General features: G+C 43.1%; 1 protein-coding gene across 5 annotated transcripts in view; it reads right to left on the reverse strand.

Moving 5' to 3' along the window:
* Positions 1 to 340: 340 nt before the first annotated feature.
* RC3H2 (ring finger and CCCH-type domains 2) overlaps positions 341 to 24,595 on the reverse strand; it is a 48,193-nt gene continuing 23,938 nt past the window's right edge. The window contains exons 8-23 of one of the 5 annotated variants that reach the window (XM_070758753.1): positions 23,252 to 23,370; positions 21,442 to 21,554; positions 20,128 to 20,442; positions 17,472 to 17,722; positions 15,865 to 16,292; positions 14,580 to 14,753; positions 13,348 to 13,494; positions 11,847 to 12,063; positions 11,105 to 11,192; positions 9,300 to 9,381; positions 7,497 to 7,631; positions 6,950 to 7,057; positions 5,164 to 5,312; positions 2,822 to 3,011; positions 1,273 to 1,520; positions 341 to 643 (exon numbers count right to left, since the gene is read on the reverse strand). In XM_070758753.1, coding sequence (XP_070614854.1) covers positions 1,488 to 1,520; positions 2,822 to 3,011; positions 5,164 to 5,312; positions 6,950 to 7,057; positions 7,497 to 7,631; positions 9,300 to 9,381; positions 11,105 to 11,192; positions 11,847 to 12,063; positions 13,348 to 13,494; positions 14,580 to 14,753; positions 15,865 to 16,292; positions 17,472 to 17,722; positions 20,128 to 20,442; positions 21,442 to 21,554; positions 23,252 to 23,370 — 2,549 coding nt within the window. In that variant the 3' untranslated portion in view covers positions 341 to 643; positions 1,273 to 1,487. Of the gene's footprint in view, positions 644 to 1,272; positions 1,521 to 2,722; positions 3,012 to 5,163; positions 5,313 to 6,949; positions 7,058 to 7,496; positions 7,632 to 9,299; positions 9,382 to 11,104; positions 11,193 to 11,846; positions 12,064 to 13,347; positions 13,495 to 14,579; positions 14,754 to 15,864; positions 16,293 to 17,471; positions 17,723 to 20,127; positions 20,443 to 21,441; positions 21,555 to 23,251; positions 23,371 to 24,595 lie in introns of those variants that run through there. The other 4 variants (XM_070758758.1, XM_070758755.1, XM_070758756.1 and 1 more) reach the window with 4 other exon arrangements.

Genomic DNA, 24,595 nt, shown 5'->3' on the forward strand with positions numbered 1-24,595 from the left:
TCTTTTTGGAAAAATCATTTTGCCTTCAGTGTGGAAGACCCCCTTGACGTACATAGATACATACATACATACATACATACATACATACATATATACATACATGTATTTATATATGTATCTATGTATGTATACTGTCTTTCCCCGAAAATAAGACCCTTCTTATATTTTTTTTGAACTTTGAAATAAGTGCTTGGCTTTATTGCCATGCACTCAAAAGCCCGATGGGTCTTATTATTAGGGGATGTCTTATTTGGGGGGGAAACTCTCCATATATACAAGAATTGCTTGATTAAATTGAAAATTTGTCTAACAGTCACCAGTTAAAATGAAGAGATAAATACAGTAACAAAAATCTTGATTTTTTAAATTCCCTTTAGTTTAAGAAGGTAGAAAGGAAAACTTTGGGAACTGTTAGGAAACCAAGGAAAGGAATTTGGCTGCTATAGAAATACACTTTTTTTTTTGCACCTCACTGATTAAATGTGCTGATTAAAAAAAAATCCTTTCACATCACTGCTGGAATGATCAACACAAATAGTCCTTGTATTTTTTCAATCCACGTGTGCAACATAATTTTCCAAACGACACATAGATCAGAAGTGAGATTTTGGGTTTTACCAACGATCCACATTAGAGCTGTAACCTGCAGAGAAATGCCACAACGTTGTAAGTGTAAAACACTTGGGATGCCACAATACCAGCTTTATTCTGCTCACATGATCACTTTTGATGTTTTCCTTTGACATGCATTTTATAGGAGGATGAGCCCTTGTATATATATATATACATGCATACACACAGATACACACACACAGAAAAGGATGTGTGTGTGAGTGTGTATATTTATATATATAGTACACCCTGGTGAAAGGGCTGCTTGGCTAAAATATTCCAGTATGATTTCCAGAGTTAAACAACTTCACAGAAGTTAATTAATAAACATTTTCTTATAACAAAAACAAAAAAGAAAAGGAAGAAAAATGTAAAAATTATAAAAAGGTAGCTGCAGAGGACCGATGTAGAGAATATTCTTGCCTGATAGCTTAGTATCCTCTTGCTCCGCAGAAGCAGGTTGAATTTTTTTTAAAGAGGGAAAAGAGCACAGAATTCATAGGGAAAGCTCTTTTAGAGCTCCATGGTTTTCAAAAATAATAATAATAATAATCACATTTTAAAGAGGACTTATTTCCTCCCCTTCCCCCGGTTCGGTACAAGCCCAGCTCAAGCTACATCATGAAGTCTTCAAGATAATCATCGGAGTTAAATCACTACCAATTCTAAATACTGGCATTCTCAGCAACTCAATATCAGGAGTATCCGAAGGAGCGCGAATCCACCGTGTGATTTTGACGAAGAGAAAAGGGGAACAAACACGGGTGATAGCTGCATCAATTTTGCAGAGAATAATTGGGGAGGCGTTGAATGCGGGTTCCAGAGGATGGAAGGATGAAGGATGGGGTGCTCTCGCCAGGTGCGTTCTTCAGGTGTCAACGGACCGTCGCAATTCGGCTTTGCAACTTCTGAGCAAGAAAGAACCAAGTACGTAAAGTGGGGGGAAAAACCAGGCACTTGGTTTGGCTTCGTTACCAAATACATTTGTGTACAGGAAAAGTCACTCGATGCCCACAAAAGGCCAAGCTGCCAAAGAGAAGGGGAAGCCGTAGGGCAGGGCCAGAAGGAGTGACCCACTGCTACACGCGGAGGAACCAGTTGCAAAGCTTAAGTGCCTTGAATGAAGGGGTTTTTCGTTCTTCGTCCACCCTCTCTTTCCTCGTCCCTCCGTTGAACAAACAAGCAACTTCGAATCAGTGTGAATTCCTTCCTCTCGAAACAAGGACAGGTGAGCAACTGAAGCGCAGCCACAACAGTCCCCTTGAACGACTGGATTTAGATGTTGGATTGCTTCGTTAGAAAAGGCATTGCAAAACAAGAATGACTTGGTGTGCCTGTGTGTGTGTGTCTAACAACTTCATGGAAAAGCCACTTTAAAGGAAAAACACCTCCAGATTCTACACGGCTGGTGCGTGGAAAGTGAACCGAGCAAAGTTTCTGGCTTCGTCACTTCTCTCTTTGTGTGATCCCGAAAGCTAAGATGTGAGAAGAGTCTGACGTATCAAAAGGTCCACAGGAAACAAATGAGCCCGAAAGGATGGGGAGGGAGAGAAAGAAAGAGAGAGAGAGAGAGAGAGAGAGAGAGAGAAGAGAAGAGAGACGGAATGAGAGAAAAAGTGAGAGAATATGAGAGAAAGAAGAGAAGAGAGAAGGAGAAAGAAAAAGAGAAAGAAAGAGATGGTATGAAAGAGAAAGGGAAACAAAGCATGAGAGAGTATGAGAGAGAGAAAGAAGGAGAGTATGAGAGAGGAAGAGAATGAGAGTGAGAGAAAAAAGAGCATGAGAGAGAGAAGAGAATAGAGGCAGAGAATGTGTTCAGAAAGAGAGAAGGAAGAAAGAAAGAAAGAAAGAGAGAGAAGAAAGACGAATGAGAGAAAAAGTGAGATAATATGAGAGAGAGAATAAAAGAGAGAAGGAGAGAAAAAGAGAGAGAAAGAGATGGTATGAAAGAGAAAGGGAAACAAAGCATGAGAGTATGAGAGAAAAAGAAGAAGGATGGAGGGAGAAAGAGAATGAGAGTGAGATAAAAAAGAGAGAGAAGAGAATAGAGGCAGAGAGAATGTGTTCAGAAAGAGAAGGAGAAAAGAGAGAGAGAAAGAGAGAGGGAGGCAGGGGGAGAGAGAACGAGAGAGAGCACAAAACAAAGTTCAACCACTTCTGAGCATGATCCCCAGCCTGAAAGCCGGGCACAGGGGTCTCACGTGTTCACCATTTTGCCGTTTGCAATCGGCCTCAAAAAGTCGGTCTGCCCTTCCACGATGCCATGCGCTGTCTTGAGGAGGAGGCTGCGCATGCCCGCCGACGTTGTCATGATGGGCAGGGAGATCCTGCCGCCTGCGGAAGATTCTGTCACTTGGCTGAAACAGGAGGCGGCCGCCAAAGCTCCCTTCCGCTTCTCCCTGGTGGGTGGGTGGGTGGGTGGGGAAAGCAAAAGGAAACCCGGTTACGCGAGCTTCTTCACCCGTGGAAAGGAGAGTTCTCAAGTCCTAGAGAGGTCTTCCACAAGTGGCGGTAGGCAGATGAATAGAACCCTTACAAGTACTAGACGGGGCGGATTACCATTACCGCTGCTACCGGCTCTCATTCGTGAGTGCATGCCCCAGTGTTGCAAAAACGCGCTGAAATCTTGCGAGGCGACATGCGTGTGTATGCGCGATTTTGGCAATTTTTTTGCTTCTGCGCATGCCCGGAAGGAAAAAAAATCAGCAAAATCTCACACGTGTGCATCCCCATCACAAAATTTTGCTTCTGCGCACTGAGCGCTACCAGTTTGCCATCCTCTACTGCAGTGTTTTTCAACCAGTGTGCCGCGGCACACTAGTGTGCCGTGAGACATGGTCAGGTGTGGCGCGAAGCTCAGAGAGAGAAAGAAAACAAGAGAGAGAGAAAGAAAGAGCAAGAGGGAGAGAAAGAAAACAAGAGAGAGAAAGAAAGAGAGAAAGCAAGAGGGAGAAAGCAAGAGAGAGAAAGCAAGAGAGAGAGAGAAAGAAAGCAAGAGAGAGAGAAAGAAAGAGAATGAGAGAGAAAGCAAGCAAGAGAGAGAGAGCAAGAGAGAAAGAAAGAAAGAAAGAGAGAGAGGGAGGGAGGGAGGGAGGGAAGGTGGGAGAGAGAAAGACAAAGAGGGAGGTAGGGAGGGAGAGAGAAAGAGAGCAAAAAAGAGGAAAGAAGGAAGAAAGAAAGAGGGATGGAGAGAGAGAAAAAAGAGGAAGGGAGAGAAAGAGGGAGGGAGAGAGAAATAGAGCGAAAGGGAGGAAGAGAGAGAGATTTTTTTGTCCAAACTTTTTTTAGCCGCCCCCCCCTCAAAGTGTCCCATGGTTTTGTAAATGTAAAAAATGTGCCGCCGCTCAAAAAAGGTTGAAAATCACTGCTCTCTCTCTCTCTCGCTCTCTCTCCCCCCCCAACAACTTTATATCATAGAAACATAGAAGTCTGACGGCAGAAAAAGACCTCATGGTCCATCTAGTCTGCCCTTATACTATTTCCTGTATTTTATCTTACAATGGATATATGTTTATCCCAGGCATGTTTAAATTCAGTTACTGTGGATTTACCAACCACGTCTGCTGGAAGTTTGTTCCAAGGATCTACTACTCTTTCAGTGAAACAATATTTTCTCAAGTTGCTTTTGATCTTTCCCCCAACTAACTTCAGATTGTGTCCCCTTGTTCTTGTGTTCACTTTCCTATTAAAAACACTTCCCTCCTGGACCTTATTTAACTCTTGAACATATTTAATTGTTTCGATCATGTCCCCCCTTTTCCTTCTGTCCTCCAGACTATACAGATTGAGTTCATGAAGTCTTTCCTGATATATTTTATGCCTAAGACCTTCCGCCATTCTTGTAGCCCGTCTTTGGACCCGTTCAATTTTGTCAATATCTTTTTGTAGGTGAGGTCTCCAGAACTGAATACAGTATTCCAAATGTGGCCTCACCTCACTATCCATCCATAGACCATAATATCAGAACATTACATGCTTACATATTTTATTCAAAATGTCATAAACAAATATCCTAAATTTGCACCTTTTATACTTTCTTCTCCCGTCTCTTTTCCTTCTATTTTTCACATTAATAACAGTTCCTCATGTTGTGGTGACCCCCAACCATAAGTCAAACGCCAGTTCTCCCAACAGAGTTTTAAGCTCATTGGCAGGAAGGTCAGAGGGACGCCCCCATTGTCAACGCCTGATTGGTTAGATTGTAAAAGTAGGTTCAGAATAGAAGTTTTAGTTGCTAACCCCATGGGAATTTTGTCTTTTTCCCATGGTCTTAGGTCAGTGTTTCCCAACCTTGGCAACTTGAAGAAATTTGGACTTCAACTCCCAGAATTCCCCAGCCAACATTCGCTGGCTGGGGAATTCTGGGAGTTGAAGTCCAAATTTCTTCAAGTTGCCAAGGTTGGGAAACACTGTCTTAGGTGACTCCTGTGAAATGGCCGCTCGACCCCCCCAGAGGGGTCCCAACCCCCAGGTTGAGAACCACTGGTGTAGAGAAACTTTGCCGTGAGGTCTTAAGCTAGACTGGACCGTGCCATTTTGCCCCACACTCACAAAAGAGCAACTTCTTCATGCAGGAAGTTCCTCTTGGCTTGCCTGGCATCCATTGGGGACGGCTCCACAGGGTGACCGTTCTCCAGAGCTGACCCACTGAAGCGGTGATTGTTCTGATTGTTACTACCAAGTTGCAGGCCCAGCATCTCCTAGAAAACACGGAAGGGGGAAAAAAGAAGGACAATTATTGGTAGGATGTTTTGGCCAGGACGGCATTGATAACGATGCTTTTATTTGATTCTTCTAGAGCTGCCCCAGAGTTCACGTTACGTGGGGTGCAGTGGTTAGAAGTCAGCATGGCAGGCTAATTCTGCTGACTTGACGAGTGTCGGCAGTTCGATTCTCGCTGGCTCAAGGTTGATTAAACCTTCTGTTCTGCCAAGGTGGGTCAAATGAGGACCCAGACTGTTCGGGGCAATAGGCTGACTCTGCAAACTGCTTAGAGAGGACTATAAAAGCACTATGAAGCGGTATATAAGTGCTATTGCTATCTGTATGTCTGTTATCTATTGTCGTCTGTCTGTCTGTCTGTCTGTCTATCTATAATCTATCTATCTATCTATCTATCTATCTATCTATCTACCTACCTACCTACCTACCTACCTACCTACCGCATGAATCCCAGCGACTGATAAGGTCCCACAGAGTTGGCCTTCTCCGGATCCCGTCGACTAAACAATGTCGTTTGGCGGGCCCCAGGGGAAGAGCCTTCTCTGTGGCGGCCCCGGCCCTCTGGAACCAACTCCCCCCACCCTCCCTGTCTTTCGTAAACTACTCAAGACTCATTTATACCGCCAGGCATGGGGGAGTTGAGATAGCTCTTCCCCCTAGGCCATTACAAGTTATGCATGGTATGTTTGTGTGTATGTTTGGTTTTTTAATAGGGGTTTGTAGTTGTTTTTATTATTGGATTGTATATGTTGTGTTTATTATTGTTGTTAGCCGCCCCGAGTCTACAGAGAGGGGCGGCATACAAATCCAATAAATTATTATTATTACTATCTATCTATCTATCTATCTATCTATCTATCTATCTATCTATCTATCTATCTATCTATCTATCTATCTATCTATCTACTTACCTAATCCATCTGTCTAAGTCACCTAATCCATCTATCTGCAGTATTTACCTACCTACCTACCCTATGTCATCTATCCCATCCATCCTCCTACCTACATACCTACCTAATCTACCTATCTAAGCCATCTAACTAAGCCATCCATCTATCTACATTATCTACAAACATGCCTACCTACCTAACCTACCTACCTACCTCGCTCTCTACCTACCTACATACCTACCTATCTACCTACATCATCCATCCATCCATCCACCTACTTTAGCTACCTACCTACCTAATCTCTCTCTCTCCCCCTCTCTCTCTAATCCATGAGCCATGGTGGAACGGTGATTAAAATGCAGTATTGCGGGCTGATTCTGCCCACTGCCAAAAGTTTGATCCTGACCGGCTCAGGTTTAACTTAGCCTTCCATCCTTCCTGGGTGGGTAAAACAAGGACCTGGATTGTTGGGGCCAAGAGGCTGACTCTGTAAACCACTTAGAGAGGACTGTAAAGCAACACGAAGCCAGCATATAAGTCTAAGTAGTATTGCTATTATGAGATAAGTGGCTACATACATTTGATAAATAAATAAATAGTTACAATGGGCATCTGAATTCAGCCTTGTAAGGAACTGTGATCCCTGAGACAGTGGGCTATCCGAACTGGAAGAACTGGTACCACTCTTGTCATTCAGGGTCAGGATTAGAACCGAGAGAACGTACTTCCACTTGCTCTCCCTGCCCGTCGGCCTCGTCCGTGTCAAGCGATGAAAGTTCCAGTTCAATGTCTCGGTTGGACTGGTTGCCCGTGCTGTCCTCGGGGGAGTCGGCCTAGGGAGAGAGCAGGAAAGGAAGGGAACATTACACAGATGTCAAGCCGGTGCAGAAGTTGGTGGTAAATCAACGGCTTGACACACTGTCCGTAGAAGTCCCGATGTTTATGGGAACTTGGGAGGGGGGGATTTTAATGAGTGAGCAGATGCAGCCACAAAGCATTCTTTCGAGGGGTCCAAGGCCATCCTATGTCCACCCACCTGGGTGGAAGTGGAAGGAGTTGCCACCCTGGCACAACCTGAGTGGGCAATGTGACAAGTTTGGGAGTGGGGGCGAGGGATGTGAACTTTCAATTGGGTGGGGTGCTCAGATTCAGGTTCCCCGGTGGGGTTACCTGGATGGCTCCGGAAACAAATTGAAACTTTGAGGAATGCTTTACCTGTAACCCTGACAGAAGCTATGGAGTGGGCGGGGGAAAGAGGAAAAGCCGCCTTACCTGGCCGTTCCTCAGCTCTATTTCGTTGCTTAAGAGCTTTAAGGTGAGGGCCTGGCCTTCGCTCAGGGAGTCCCACTCCTGCTGGGTGGCCAGGGCATGGGCCTCTCTCTGGAGCAGCACTGAGTTACTTTTGGCCTGTGTGGAAAAGCAGAGCAGGCCCCCACTGAATGGTCAGAGGAAGATGGCTGCGTGGTCCCCTTACCCACAGCCCTGGATCAGTGAAGGGCCGCTCGTCTTAGGCACTAGCGATGCGCCCTCTGAGGCCGGCGCAAGATTTGGCTTCTGTGCATGTGCAGCAAATGAAATCTTGTGTGAAGGTGTGCGCTTGAGCGAGATTTTGGCGATTTTGGCCAATATTTTCATTCATTCATTCATTCATTCATTCATTCATTCATTCATTCATTCATTCATTCATTCATTCATTAGATTTGTATGCCGCCCCTCTCTGTAGACTCGGGGCGGCTTCCGTGCTTCCCCCCCTTCCTCCTTTTTTTTCTTTCCAATTATATTTTGTTTTTTTAATGCTTTTATTTACCTATTACAGTAGAAGGAATTATTATTAATTGGGTTTGTTAATTTGGTCTATGATGATATTTGTGATTTTCCCACTCCAAATTGTTATATTTTTTTCTTAGTAAGGGTTACATTTAATTTTTAAAACCCCCAAAAACTGCTGGATGTGGTCAGAATTTTTTTTTCTTGGTTTTTTAAAAAATCCTTTAATGGGCATTTATTATGAGAAGGTTAAGAAACATACATGAAAATTGATACTGAGGATATATGGAGAAAATTGAAGCACTAGGGCTTAATTAATTAGATGTAATTAAGATTAGAAACAGCCTAAAAAGTGTATTAGCTAATAGCTTTTTTATTGTCATATAAGAAATTTGAGTAATTATTTTTGTCCAGATGTCAAATGTAAAGAAGGTAGCATTGGATGGATTATGCACAGCGAAAATTTAAAAATGATTTATTGTAATACAAATTCAATATTGATGGTATTTCATTTTGTATATGTGATTGGAATGAAAAATAAAAATAAAAATTCCTGAAAATCACCGAAATCTCACTCGGGCAAGCATCCTCACACACAATATATATATATGCACTGCTCAAAAAAATAAAGGGAACACTTAAACAACAAAATATAACTTCAAGTATTCATTGAGAATATTTCATTCATTCAGATCTAGGATGTGTTATTTGAGTGTTCCCTTTATTTATTTATTTTGAGCAGTATATATCTCTGTCCTAAGACTCGGGGTGGCGTACAACGGGTCCCATCAACTAAACAATGTCGGTTGGCGGGCCCCAGGGGAAGAGCCTTCTCTGTGGCGGCACCGGCCCTCTGGAACCAACTCCCCCCGGAGATTAGGACTGCCCCTACTCTTCCTGCCTTCCGAAAACTCCTTAAAACCCACCTTTGCCGTCAGGCATGGGGGAACTGAAACATCTTCCCCTGGGCATGTTTAATTTATATATGGTATGCCTGAGTGTATGTCTGTTAGTATATGGGGTCTTTTTTAAATCGTTAAATATTTTAAATCTGTTTAGATTATTTATGATTTGTTTCCACGTGTTGTGAGCCGCCCCGAGTCTTCGGAGAGGGGCGGCATACAAATCTAAGTAATAAATAAATAAATAAATAAATAAATAAACGTACAAAAACAGTAAGTTACAATGAAAATCAATCCAATTAAATTAAAAATGGCATAACTATTTAAAATTCCTAGATATTATTAAAATCAATTGCACCCATCCGTACAAATACTCAGCCTTTGGGAGAGGTGGGGAAAGCTGTACCTGTTGTAATTCAGTGCTCACGAGGTCTCCGGTGCTCGAGTGCTTTTTGGGAGCGGATTCCTCGGGAGCGACAAACTGGTCCCTTGGAAAGAGAGAAGAGAAAGCCAAGAGGTCGACCTTTGGGCCCTGGAGGTCTCTGCAAAAAAAGGCCTCTTGTGTGGTGGCCCCCCAGACTCGGAGGATGAGGAGGTTGGGGAGGGACTTGGACCAGTTCTGGAGTGTGGTGGATGCTCTGTGTCGGATGCGACCGGTTAGGTCCCACAGAGTTGGCCTTCTCCGGGTCCCGTCAACTAAACAATGTCATTTGGCGGGACCCAGGAGAAGAGCCTTCTCTGTGGCAGCCCCGACCCTCTGGAACCAGCTCCCCCCGGAGATCAGAACTGCCTCCACCCTCCTTGCCTTTCGTAAAGTTCTTAAGACCCATCTTTGCCATCAGGTATGGGGGAACTGACACATTTCCCCCGGGCCTATACAGTTTATACATGGAATGTTTGTGTGTGTGTTTGCTTTTAATAATGGGGTTTTTAGTGTTTTTTAAATTATTAGATTTGTTCTTACATTGTTCTTGTTATTGTTGTGAGCCGCCCCGAGTCTACGGAGAGGGGCGGCATATAAACCTAATAAGTAAGTAAGTAAGTAAGTAAGTAAGTAAGTAAGTAAGTAAGTAAGTAAACAAACAAACAAACAAACAAACAAACAATGCAGAGATAGAACCAGAGCCGTCCAGCATTTCCCAGCTGTCTATGGAAGCTGAGATAAGTGGGGAGGAAGAACGGCTGGGGCTTGTTCCTAGTGTGCGTGTGCGCAGAGCTGTTAGGGCAGGAGGACAACGGAGGACAAGGAGTCGAGTCGGGAAGCAAAGGCACAGGTGGACGCTGAATGGCCTCTTCCTGGCAGGGGAATCGATAGATGGAAAAGGGAGTTGGTGGTCGTAGGAGACAACAGTTCGTATTTCTGAAGATTTGGCTTAGAGTCTGCTTGCCAGAACTTAATTTACAGCTTTGCCCAAAGCTCCCGGCCTGGCAATTATCTCAAGAAACAAGGTCTGTTACTGCGATTAACTCTTTGAAGGATGATGACTTAGATTTTTCAAGTGTGTGAAATGCCGTTAGTTTACAGGAGATAAATAAGGAGGGTTTTTCATGATAAGGACTGATAAGGTCCCACAGAGTTGGCCTTCTTCGGGTCCCGTCGACTAAACAATGTCGTTTGGCGGGCCCCAGGGGAAGAGCCTTCTCTGTGGCAGCCCCGGCCCTCTGGAACCAACTCCCCCCGGAGATTAGAATTGCCCCCACCCTCCCTGTCTTTCGTAAACTACTCAAGCCTCATTTATACCTCCAGGCATGGGGGAGTTGAGATATTCCTTCCCCCTAGGCCATTACAAGTTATGCATGGTATGTTTGTGTGTATGTTTGGTTTTTATAAATAAGGGTTTTTAGCTGTTTTATTATTGGATTGTCACATGCTGTTTTTATCCTTGTTGTTAGCCGCCCCGAGTCTACGGAGAGGGGCGGCATAGAAATCCAATCAATAATAATAATAATAATAATAATAATAATAATAATAATAATAATTATTATTATTATTATTATTATTATTATTATGAGCCTGTTTCTTGTAACTGCTAAGGTTGAGTCAGAACAAAGCTGCATTTTCTCCCCAGGTAAACTCTGGTCTAAAAGACTTTGTGTCCTGCCATCAGGGAGGCTGTTCTCACATGCCAAGGAGACCTGGGTTCCTTAGCTCTCCTCCACGAACAAGGAAGTGGGCTGGGGAGCCTGGAGCGGGAAGTCCATTCTGCCTACCGTTCTATGAAAGGTGCCGAGGAAGTCAAATCGGATGCATAGGAGCAGCTCCACCTCAGGTCCACTGAGCTGATGCTGGGGATATAATCTGTAAGAAGAAAAAGGAAGGGGCACAGCTCATGGGGAGGGCCTTGCCCTCCTCCTCCCCACTCCAGGGATGATTTTCCCTCACCTTCCCTACTAGTTCACAAATGTGAGTATGCACGCATGTGCATAGTTACCCAGGCATGCGCTATTACTTGCAGGTGAGCCTTCCGCCTATGCGCCCAGTCTCAAAAACAGGATAGAAACATAGAAACAAAGAAGACTGACGGCAGAAAAAGACCTCATGGTCCATGATCTGCCCTTATACTATTTTCTGTATTTTATCTTAGGATGGATATAAGTTTATCCCAGGCATGTTTAAATTCAGTCACTGTGGATTTATCAATCACGTTTGCTGGAAGTTTGTTCCAAGGATCTACTACTCTTTCAGTAAAATAATATTTTGTCATGTTGCTTCTGATCTTTCCCCCAACTAACTTCAGATTGTGCCCCCTTGTTCTAGTGTTCACTTTCCCATTAAAAACACTTCCCTCCTGGACCTTATTTAACCCTTTAACATATTTAAATGTTTCGATAGAATAGAGTTGGGGCGAGAGGAAGGGCCAACCACGATTTCTGCTACCGGTTTGGGCAAGCCGGACAGAACCGGAAGAATGCCTCTCTCCCTCCCTCCCCTGGAAGGTGCTGCCGCCCGCACCTGACATGCTGATGGGTTTGGTAGTGCTTCCTTGGGAAGCAGTTGCCTGGACAGGGTCCGTGGTGTGGTAGCCCGTCCGGGATGACCTGGAGATGGCGCCCCACTTGGAAATGATTGGCCCGTCGCTGAAAGGGATGATGGGGTCTTCGTCCTTGACCTTCCTCTGGGGTTCAAAGAGGTGCGCCGCCAGCTTCCTGGGCTCTCCGCTGTCCAGATCCTGCACGGAAGGGAAAGCTGACAGGGGTACATGGCAATGCCAGCGCTAAAGGATCCTTCTGGATTCTCAAGATCATTTTAGGTCACCTGTAGGACACCCTATGGCCTTTCCTACCTACCTACCTACCTATCTATCTATCTATCTATCTATCTATCTATCTATCTATCTATCTATCTATCTATCTATCTATCTAATCTCTCTCTCTCTCTCTCTCTATCTATCTATCTATCTATATCTATCTCTATCTATCTATCTATCTATCTATCTATCTATCTAACATCTATCTATCTATCTATCTATCTATCATCTATCTATCTATCTATCTATCTATCTATCTCTCTATCTTCTATCTATCTATCATCTATCTATCTATCTATCTATCTATCTATCTATCTATCTATCTATCTATCATCTATCTATCTATCTATCTATCTATCTATCTATCTATCTATCTATCTACCTATCTTCTATCTATCATCTATCTATCTATCTATCTATCATCTATCTATCTATCTATCTATCATCTATCTATCTATCTATCTATCTATCTATCTAATCTCTCTCTCTCTCTCTCTCTATCTATCTATCTATCTATATCTATCTCTATCTATCTATCTATCTATCTATCTATCTATCTATCTATCTATCTATCTAACATCTATCTATCTATCTATCTATCATCTATCTATCTATCTATCTATCTATCTCCTATCTATCTATCATCTATCTATCTATCTATCTATCTATCTATCTATCTATCTATCTATCATCTATCTATCTATCTATCTATCTATCATCTATCTATCTATCTATCTATCTATCTATCTATCTATCTATCTATCTATCTATCTATCTATCTACCTATCTTCTATCTATCATCTATCTATCTATCTATCTATCATCTATCTATCTATCTATCTATCTATCTATCTATCTATCTATCTATCTATCATCTATCTATCTATCTATCTATCTATCTATCTATCTATCATCTATCTATCTACCTCTCTACCTACCTACCTATCCTATCCTTCCATCCATCATCTATACTCTCTCCCTTTAATCTCATATCTGGCTATCTATATCTTCTTTCTTTCTTTCTTTCTTTCTTTCTTCCCTCCTTCCTTTCTTCTCTCCTTCCTTCCTTCCTTCCTTCTTTTTCTTTCCTCTTGCAGCCTGGGAACACGTAATATTTAGGAAAAAGAGTTGTGTTTTGAAAAAGCCCACTTTTGGGACATTAGTGGTCTGGATGACTGTGAATTCTCCACTGGATGCGGGCCTTACCAGGAGGATTGTGGTGGATTTAGCCAAGACGTCCTTCGGTTCAGCCTCGACCGTGCTGATGCAGGAACTGATGGTGCTGCAGGACCAGGGCGAGTAGTGGCACAGCTGCCCATCTTCATATTTGGTGTTACTGGAGCTCTCACTGAACTGCAAGAAGCAGAAGGGGAGAGGGGGGGAACCCTGACTATCTTTCAGAAAACTATCGGGGTTAGCCCTAGAAATGGCAAAGGACCGTTTGGCAGTGCTTCTGCCAGCTAAAATGGGCTCCCGAGTTCCTTTTCGTCTGCAACAGCCTCCTGCAACTCTCTGAAAATGAAAACGGAGTCGGGAAGGCGGACCTCCAGAGCGCCATTTTTACCAGCAGAGGATTGCATGAGGCCATGTCAGAGGAAAATGGAGCTTGGGAGCCCATTTTCATTGGCAGAGCGCTCAGGCCATCACAGGCGCCCCCAACAGCAGTGATGTTGAGCTGGCCATGCCCACTCTGGCCCCCTGAGGTCGAAGGTAACCCTGGCCCTCAATGAAATCGAGTTTGACATCCCTGAACAAGAGAGGGTAGTGATGGATGGAATGAAAGAGGAAAAGAAAGCGATCTGATTGCATGTAGTGGAAAACATCGGGGGAAGAGAAAGAATGGGGGGAGGGGGGGAAGGATGAATATATTTCATCCTTTGGGTCCTTTCCCCAGGCTAAATATTACCTGCTGCCAGGCTGCAAAAGGAAAGAAAAAGAAAGAAAAAAAGAAAGAAAGAAAGAAACAAAGAAAGATGATATAGATAGCCAGATAAGAGATTATAGAGAGAGTATAGATGATAGATAGATAGATAGATAGATAGATAGATAGATAGAGAAACTGGATTTGTCTAACATAATGAGGAGAAAAAGAGGAGAGAGAAGAGGGGGAGTGGAATAAAGGAAAGATAGAAGAAAAGTGGAAAAAAAGATGGAAGAAAGAACGAAACAAAGGAAGGAAAAAGAAAGGAGAGAAAAAGAAAGAAAAGAAGGATGGAAAGGAGAGAAAGGAGAAAAAGAAAAAGAAGGAAGGAAGACTGGAGGAAGGAATAAAGAAAAAAGGAAGAAGGTGAGAGAAAAAGAATGAAGGGGAAAGAGATAGATAGATAGATAGGAAGGAAGGAAGGAAGGAAGGAAGGAAGGAAGGAAGGAAGAAAGAAAGAAAGAAAGAAAGAAAGAAAGAGACTCTCCCGCCCTTCCCAGAGGTCCTTGGGCCTTACTTCAGAACTGAAGTCCACACAGAAGAGAGGGGAAGGTGAGGACGGGGAAGGGGCGGCTGCAGGAAGAGTGGAAGTTGTCACCAGGGGCACTTTCGGGATGTGGCAAGGAGCCCACTGCTCTGGCTTCTTTCTGAGTGGGTCCTCGTAGGCAGGCTTCAGATGACCACAAGGTTCCTGCAAGGAAAATCAACAGTTGTGTCAGTGTTTTTGAAAGCCAAGAGACATCCGACAACTTGCTCTGAGCTTATTTACTTATTGATTTAGGAAATTTATTTACTGCCGCCCATCTCGTATCCCATGACTCAAGCATTCAAAGTATTCAAGCAGAAGGACAAAAGGGCTCTGTGTCTTAACCGCAACTAGGATGACCAGAGCTGAGGTCATTGAGTAGGGCAGTCCGCCCCATGACGGCTTCGTTTAATGGACCTGTATACTGCACAAGTCAAAAAGAGGGCAATGAAAATATTTACTGACCCCTCACATCCTGGACATAAACTGTTTCAACTCCTACCCTCAAAACATCGCTACAGAGCACAAGGAGTTTTTCCCTAAATGCCATCACTCTGCTAAACAAATAATTCCCTCCACACTGTCAAACTATTCACTAAGTCTGCACTACTATTACTACTAGTTTTTTCTCATCATTCCTATCACCCATTTCCTCCCACTTATGACTGTAACTTGTCGCTTGTATCCTTAAGATTTTTATTAATATTGTTTCTTCATTGCTTATTTGACCCCTATGAAAATCATTAAGTTTTGTATCTCATGATTCTTGACAAATGTATCTTTTCTTTTATGTACACTGAGAGCCTTTGCACTAAAGACAAATTCCTTGTGTGTGCAACCACAACTGGGCCAATAAAGAATTCTATTCTATTCTATTCTATTCTATTCTATTCTATGTTTTTACCCTCCCCCGGCTTCAGGGAAGCCTTTGGAGCCTGGGGAGGGTGAAACACGAGTCTGCAGGGCCCACCAGAAGTTGGGAAACAGGCTGTTTCCGGTCTCCAGTGTGTGGAGGAAACTGCTTTTGCCCTCTGAATCTTCAGAGAGGGGCAGCATACAAGTCTAATAAATAATAATAATAATAATAATAATAATAATAATAATTATTATTATTATTATTAGCGTGGGCACTCACGCCTGTACGACAGCATGCGTGCACGCTCTTTCGGGGGAAAAAGGTTCACCATCACTGGACTAGATGATCTACAAGGTCCCTTCCAATTCTGTTAAATCTGTTAAAACAGCGATCACCCTGGCTAAGCTTCGGAGCACCTACCCTAGCCCAAGGCACAGCTCTCTGCTCCGCCGGCACCTGGCAGGGCACAGAACAGTAGCTGTCCAAAGAGCCGCATCTTTCCCGCAGAAAGTTGTGATAGACGGAGGGGTGGGCGACTTCCATGGGAGGTAAGGAGTTGCTCCGGATTATATCATCCCTCTGGTACATCGGCGGTCGCCAAATACGCCGGCTGTCGTAAACCGGAGTGTACATCCCGGAAGGAACCGGAGGCACCGGCCCGTAGGGCTGCGGTGGCGCCTGTTGGTAAGCGGCGGTGAGTCTCTCCCGAGAAGGAAATGTGCTGTAATGCTCACTATACTGTAGAGAGGCTGGCGGGAGGGGAGAGTCCGAGATGCTGCTGGACCTCACAAAGCGAGGGAGGCACGGCGGCACAGCCGCAGGAACCGCTGGGGGGCCTGGATAGTATCCTACGGAAGGAAAAGCAAAGATGAAGTTCTTACACGCCCAGAAAGAAAGACTTTAGGAACCCTTGCTGAGGATATTTCTTTGGGGTATAACTTTTTTTAAAAATTTCCTCCTTAAAATAAAACATACCTGAATAAAAACACAACAACAATGCCCAACAATAAACATTTGTTGTTTTTAAAAACTTGGAAACTTTTGAAATGTTGCTTTTAAAAACTCAGAAACTTTTAAAATGTTGTTTTTAAAAAATTGGAAAAATTAATAAACTTTATTTTTTTTAAAATGTAGAAAATTTTGTTATCTTACCTAAGCAACACTCAATGGAGTATCTTAGCTTTCTATTTTCATTTAAACTATCATAGCTTCATCTCTCCCATATTTAAACTAATTAAAAACTAAAAATATTTAAACTATAAAAATACAACCTCAATGCCTATACATATACATACACACACACACACACACAAAAAAATACATGCATATTCAAACTTGTAAAGATCTAATAAAGAAATAGAGGGAAACGAGGATAGATCTATTTCGAGCTTTTTAGCTCTTGTCAGCTAGTCATACCCTTATAGGATTCGAACCCGGGCTCAACATTTTAACTTCTAGGCCACAGGCTCTGCTCCCTTTTATCAGTTGAGCCAGGAGAAATATTTGGATATGCTGGGTGACTTGACAGAAATACGTATGTATGTATGTATGTATGTAGGCATATGTATGTGTGTGTATATACCCTATTTCCCCAAAAATAAGACAGCGTCTTATATTCATTTTTGCTCCCAAAGATGTGTTATGTCTTATTTTCAGGGGATGTTTTATTATTTTTTCAATGAAGTGATATTGTTTAGTTGACGGGACCCAGAGAAGACCGACTCTATGGGACCTGACCAGTTGCTGGGGCTCCTGTTATGGTATTTTTTGCACCCCAGATGGTTCAGGGAAGCTTCCTAAAGCCCCAGAGTGCAAAAAATACCATTTTCTGAACTTCAAGCTTGCCTGTTGGGCTGTTTTTTGCACTCTCGGGCTTCGGGAAGCTTCCCTGAACCCTCCGGAGTGCAAAAAACAGCACAACACATGTGTCTGTACCTGCCTCTCCCACGCTCCTCCTTCCCACAGTTGGCCCGAGTTGCCAACCTAGGAAGGCTGTTTTAAATACCTTTCGCGAGCCGGATATTCACCTGTTTGTCGGTAAGGCGGAGCTTCGTACGCGAGGTGAGCCCGGGGATCCTGGAAATACGGAAGGCTCTCCGAGTGAGAAGGGTAGATGGGCAGGCGGGAGGGGAAAAGGCCGGCTTTGGGGGGCAGGGGGCTCATGTCGCTGCCCGAAAGGGCAGGGGAGAGAGGGAGAGGAGGGGGGGGAGGAGGGACGGAGCCTGCTGAGGTAGCTGCGGTCTGGTTCACAGGCGGTTTCGGAGAGGAGCCGCTTTGACTGCAAAGAATCAGAAAGATTACATTAGGGTTGTTGTTGTTGTTGTTATTATTATTATTATTATTATTATTATTATTTATTATTATTTATTAGATTTGTATGCCGCCCCTCTCCGCAGACTCGGGGCGGCTCACAACAGTGATAAAAACAATACATAATGACAAATCTAATAATTAGAATCTAAAATAACAATAGTACATTTAAAAAGTCTAAAAAGCAAGGAACCCCAATATAAAAAACATACAGTCATATCATGCATAAAAAACTACATAGGCAGGGGGAGATGTCTCAGTTCCCCCACACTTGACGACAGAGGTGGGTTTTAAGGGTTGCCCCCATCGCCATTCAATGAGTCGATCCAAGCAGAACCTGAGAACCTAAGAAGAGCCATGCTGAATCGGGCCAAGGCCCATCGAGTCCAGCATTCTGTGTCGCATAGTGGCCCCCCAATTGTCCTTGGGGATATTGAGCAGAAAGGCAAGACCCTCCCTTTCTCTGGACCCCCAACAAAGGGTAAACTCAAGGGAATTCTGCCTGCCTCAAGCAACATACTATTTATTTATTTATTTATTTATTGATTGATTGATTGATTGATTGATTGATTGTTAGAGTTGAAAAGGACCATGAAGGCCATCGAGTTCAACCCCCTGCCCAAGCAGGAACCCTATAGTTCTGCTCTCGGGCTTCCGATAAATTCCAATTCCTGGAAAATCACTTCTTAGTAAAAAAACTCACTCTTTATTTCACTCGAGCAGGATACATGAATGCAGTGCATAGTTTAAAAGTAGCATAGAAGCAGAATTCTGCCTCATCAAAAGCATCTTCGACTCGCCAAACCGAATCCTTATCTCATCTCATTAATCAAAACATAGGCAGAAGCTCACCAAAATACTTTTGCTAACCCAGGAACCCAGCACAGAATGTCTTTGGAGACAGAGATCATGATTTTTAGAATATCTTTTCAAGCACACCACAGTTCCTCGGCTCTTTCCATGGAATGGCATTGAAAGTCCATGCTCCTATTTCCCACAACCCTTCCTTTATATTGACTGGAAGTGACATCACACCTAAGGCTCTCGCTTTCTAGCCATTCTTCTATAGCGTGGATTAATAGAAACATAGAAACATAGAAGACAGACGGCAGAAAAAGACCTCATGGTCCATCTAGCCTGCCCTTATACTATTTCCTGTATTTTATCTTACAATGGATATATGTTTATCCCAGGCATGTTTAAATTCAGTTACTGGGGATTTACCAACCACGTCTGCTGGGAGTTTGTTCCAAGGATCTACTACTCTTTCAGTGAAATAATATTTTCTCACGTTGCTTTTGATCTTTCCCCCAACTAACCATAGATTGTGCCCTCTTGTTCTTGTGTTCACTTTCCTATTAAAAACACTTCCCTCCTGAACCTTATTTAACCCTTTAACATATTTAAATGTTTCGATCATGTCCCCCCTTTTCCTTCTGTCCTCCAGACTATACAGATTGAGTTCATTAAGTCTTTCCTGATACGTTTTATGCTTAAGACCTTCCACCATTCTTGTAGCCCGTCTTTGGACCCGTTCAATTTTGTCAATATCTTTTTGTAGGTGAGGTCTCCAGAACTGAACACAGTATTCCAAATGTGGTCTCACCAGTGCTCTATATAAGGGGATCACAATCTCCCTCTTCCTGCTTGTTATACCTCTAGCTATGCAGCCAAGCATCCTACTTGCTTTTCCTACTGCCTTTCACACTGCTCACCCATTTTGAGACTGTCAGAAATCACTACATCTAATCCAAGTATTTTCCCCTAATATATCTTCCCCAATGTCTGACATAGGCCAATCTCCCATTGTCACATCAGCCTTCTCAGGCTCTCCCCAGTCACTGTCTGCCTCACTCTCGCTTTCAGATTCCTCGGACAGCCTCCCTGGCCCACAATACCCTTGAGTGGCCTGGCTCATCCTTTTCCGAATCAGGCATGACCTGAGGTGGACAACGATCACTCACAACAGAGCAGAAAGAGAAGGCAAAACCCTCCCTTTCCCTCCAATCCCAACAAATGGAACCCAAGGGAACCCTGCCTCCCTCAACCAACATAGAGGCGGCACATGGACATCCGTTTCAATAACCACCTATGATGCACTTGGCATCCACGAATCTGTCTAATCCTGCCTTGAAGCTATCCAGGCTGACAGCTGTCACGACCTCTTCTGGAAGTGAATTATATCAACCGAGGACCCTCTGGTTGAAGAAATATTTCCCTTTATTTGTCCTCACTTTCTTACCTATGAGCTTTAGGGAGGGCCCCCTCGTCCTAGCATTGTGTGATAGAGAAAAGAAAAGAAGGGACAAGAAAGGGGTCAACCCAGAGGAGGCCTTCCCTTTTCCTGGGGGTGGGGGAAGCCCCAGAACCTACTGTTCAGCCAGAGACTCGTTGGGAGACAAAGCAGGGTTCTGGCCGTTCGCCATGGCCTTCCCTGCTTTTTTCACATGCTCCAGAGTTCGTAACGAAGGGCCGTTGATACAACGGGGAATCAGCTGCGGGCCGATGTTTTCCGGGCTGGGACTTCTGTTGGTGCTGGACGCTGCTTTTCCCGCCGGGTCCGTGTTTCCTAGGATGGGAATGACATTCCCTGCGGTGAGGGGGAGGGCGCTTGTGATGCTGGCTTTCCCAAGCAGAGGGAAGGGCCTCGCGGTGGTGGCACCGATTTTCTTGTTTCGTAACCGATACCTGCAGCGGATAGAGAAGACAGCAGAGTTCAGTTGAATATACCCTCCCTCAGAAACCTGGATAGAGACAGGAATCCAGATCCAAGATGGCGTTGGGAATTTCAGAAACTTGGCGACGTTTTCTGGATTTTGACTCCCAGAATTCCTCAGCCAAGAATTCTGGGAGTTGAAGTCCACAAGTTTTAAAAATTGCCAAGTCTGGAGACCCCTTATCTTTGGACGAATTGGACAAATAACCCTTCCTTCCTTCCAAACCAGCAAGATTCCTATCCTCACCCAGCTGGGTGACCTGAAAAGCCCAGGCGCCCCTTAATCTCCTCAAACCTGCAGTTGTCGTCAGATTTTTCAGACACGACTACAGTATTTTTCAGACTATAAGACGCACCTAAATTTTGAAGATGAAAACTTCTGAGTGTCCCATTTTCTAGCCTTTTTTTGACTGTTTTTGAGGCTTTTTTTGACCCATTTTTGAGGCTTTTTGGCCCAATTTAGAGGCTTTTTCCAACCTCTTTTTGAGCCCTTTTGGCCCAATTTTGAGGCTTTTTAGCCCATTTCAGGAAAAAATGGGCTAAAAAGATGTGAAAATTGGCTTTAAAAAGCCTCAAAAATAGGCTGAAAAAAGCCCAAAAAGGTTGTGAAAAGGGGCTGGAAAATGCCTCAAAAATGGACAAAAAACCCTAAACAATGGGCCAAAAAAAGCCTCAAAACAGGTCCCAAAGCCTCAAAAACGGGCTGAAAAAAGCCTCAGAAAAATGCCAGAAAAAGTCTTGGAAAAGGGCTGGAAATGCTTCAAAAATGGCCCCCAAAGCCTCAAAAACAGGTCAGGAAAAAGCCTAAAAAAAAGGCCAGAACAAGTGTCAAAAATGGGCTGGAAAATGCCTCAAAAACGGCCCCCAAAGTCTCAAATCGGGCCAAAAAAAGCCTTAAAAACGGGTTGAAAAAGCCCCCCAAATGGGGGTGCAGATTGGGATGGGGGTGTTGTTTCCCCCCAAAGACTTACTTCTCCAGCTCCTCCTGTGAGTGAGCGAAGGTGCAGTTGGTTCCGCGCGGACACCCTCCCTGCTGTCTGAGGTCGCGGCACAGGCTGGTTTTATACTTGCTGTTTGGCTGTGGCTTTCGAAAGAGAAGAGAAAAAAGAAGTGAACAGGCGCTACCAACCTCTTGCGCAATATCCAGATTTATTTCTCTTAAAGCTGGTGGCTTTCTGACTTTCAGTGCCCACCACTGTCAACTAGCAAAAGATGGGAGAGTTCATCCGGGCATTTTAAAAAAAAATTAAAAATCATAAGATAGAATTATATAGTTTATATAGTTTATATTATAACTAACTTAGAAGTGTTTATATTATCTTCTTTTTGTATTACTAATAATTTGTTTATTGCTTTTTGATATATATATACATATAAGTATATTATTATTTTTTGTTCAAAAATATATATATATATAAAGAAACTCAATCAACAATCTTAATTTTAAAAATCTATAATTAAATTTAATGATAATGTAATCTTCAAGTGTGCCTTTTCTGCTTAGATCTTGTAACAGTTAGAGCTTTTTATATTTTGTATTAGTTAGACTTCTATGATAAGCGGAGCAATAGTAGCTCCTTAAATGTTCAATGTTGTATGTCTTTGTTCGTTTTACTCTGAAAATAATAAAAAATATTTAAAAAAAAATTAAATCAGAGAATCATCTGTGCATTAATTAATTTTGTGCATGAGGGATTAGTTTTAACCTTACTTGCTGTTTTATGGGCAGGGTGTCCAGGGGGGAAAGCATTTTGAAATTCCCTGTAACCTGGATTCTAGTTAAGGCATGGTGGTAGATGATGTCATACCAAACGGCTAAGCCGTGGAGAAATATTGGTAGCTGAGGAAGCAAGTTGTAGTGATTTCTGACAGTCTCAAAATGGGTGAGCAGTCGGGCGGTAGGAAAAGCAAGTAGGATGCTTGGCTGCATAGCTAGAGGTATAACAAGCAGGAAGAGGGAGATTGTGATCCCCTTACATAGAGCGCTGGTGAGACCACATTTGGAATACTGTGTTCAGTTCTGGAGACCTCACCTACAAAAAGATATTGACAGAACTGAACGGGTCCAAAGACGGGCTACAAGAATGGTGGAAGGTCTTAAGCATAAAACGTATCAGGAAAAACTTCATGAACTCAATCTGTATAGTCTGGAGGACAGAAGGAAAAGGGGGGACATGATTGAAACATTTAAATATGTTAAAGGGTTAAATAAGGTCCAGGAGGGAAGTGTTTTTAATAGGAAAGTGAACACAAGAACAAGGGGACACAATCTGAAGTTAGTTGGGGGAAAGATCAAAAGCAACGTGAGAAAATATTATTTCACTGAAAGAGTAGTAGATCCTTGGAACAAACTTCCAGCAGACGTGGTTGGTAAATCCACAGTAACTGAATTTAAACATGCCTGGGATAAACATAGATCCATTGTAAGCTAAAATACAGGAAATAGTATAAGGGCAGACTAGATGGACCATGAGGTCTTTTTCTGCCGCCAGTCTTCTATGTTTCCATGCTGCCACAGTTATGTTCATTTTTGCTTGACTCTGCCAGGCAGCGCGATCTGTTTTTTTTTTTACATGATTTTCTGACTTTTAAATATTTTAATAGTTTTTTCCCCCTGATTTATTCTGTTTTTTTCATGAATTCCCCGATTATTCCCTGATATTTCCTGAACCGTCAATTTCCCTAATAATTCCCTCATTTCCAGGTATACTGGACACCCTGTATGGGTCTGTGTGAGAATCAAAGTGCCGTGTTACGACAAACCAAACTGCAACGACCCACCTGTGGAATTTCAGGACCTTTTCTGCTGTGGTTCTGGATGAAATCTACAAGGCCACGCACCACAGTCTTAACGGCCACCGTGGCATTTTCCAGCTGCTCCCATGTTGGAGACACCGCATCTGGTAGGGTGCGAAAAGGGGAAGAATTAAAATGAACTCTCAGTAGTCACCAGGAACACGTCGCAATTGTGTCGGTTTCCATTTTGCAGGTTGCCAAAGAGTGATTCACTCTTTTCCATAGTTACTTTTTCGCTGGAGGCTTGACAACAATCGGGAGGGTTAGGGTTAGTTGGAACGTTGAGTGTGTTTGTTAGTTACCGTATTTTTCGATGTACAGTAAGACCTCACCTATCGCTGGTGTTACGTTCCAGACCTGGCCGCGATAGGTGAAATCCGCGATGGGGAATTTATCGACTGATAGTACTTATTTAAGTATTTATATTGTAATTGTTTGGTAAGTTTTCATTGTTTTAAGTGTTTATAAACCCTTCCCACACAGTATTTATTTTAGATACAGTATTTAAATACAGTATTTACAATTTTAGATATATTTTTTTTGAAAAACCTGCCGATCGACTTCCTCAGAAACCCGCGAAGATCCACGAATGATTTTTCTCATTAATATTTCTTGAAAACCCGCAATGAAGTGAAGCCGCAGTAGGTGAAGCGCGATATAGCGAGGGACTACTGTACTGTATAGTTAGGGTGCATCTTATACTCTGAATCAGTGTTCCCTCTAATTTTTTTTTGGGGTGGGCGGAAAAGTATAGTGTCTGAGCGGCAGTCCCTTCGGGACTGGATGGCACAGAAATAATAAACAAATAAACAAACAAACAAACAAACAAACAAATAAAAACCCACCCTGTTTTGCCTCAGAGAATTTCAAAATAAAATACTGTACTGTGTGTCTATAACAGTGAGCTCATAATAGGGCAACTCTATCAATATCAAAATGCCACTTAAATAGTTGAGCTAGTTTCAAACTAGATTTTGATTTTCTTTCTCTCTTCCTTACTCCCATTCTTTTTCTTTCTCTTTTCCTTCCTCTCTTTTTTCTATCTGTTTCTCTCTCTTCCTCTCTTCCTCTCTCTCTCCTTCCCTCTCACTCTTTCCCTCTCGGCTTCTGGGCAGGTTTGGAAAACTCTGAGTTGATGATGATTTTTACGTGAGCGATTGCTCAGCTTAGAGGGAACTATGCTCTGAATGTAGCTTTTTTCCCCCCAGCCCTAACTAGCTGCTAATGATCTTCTCAGCTCTGACCTTGCAGGCTCTTTGGTTGTTTCTCTCTGTGAAGAATGTTTTCCAAGCCCTAAGTCTTTGCAGAGTTTTTTCCATTGTTCTACTT

Source organism: Erythrolamprus reginae, chromosome 8 (genome assembly GCF_031021105.1).
Source record: "Erythrolamprus reginae isolate rEryReg1 chromosome 8, rEryReg1.hap1, whole genome shotgun sequence".
In the NCBI taxonomy this organism is placed as follows: domain Eukaryota; kingdom Metazoa; phylum Chordata; class Lepidosauria; order Squamata; family Dipsadidae; genus Erythrolamprus; species Erythrolamprus reginae.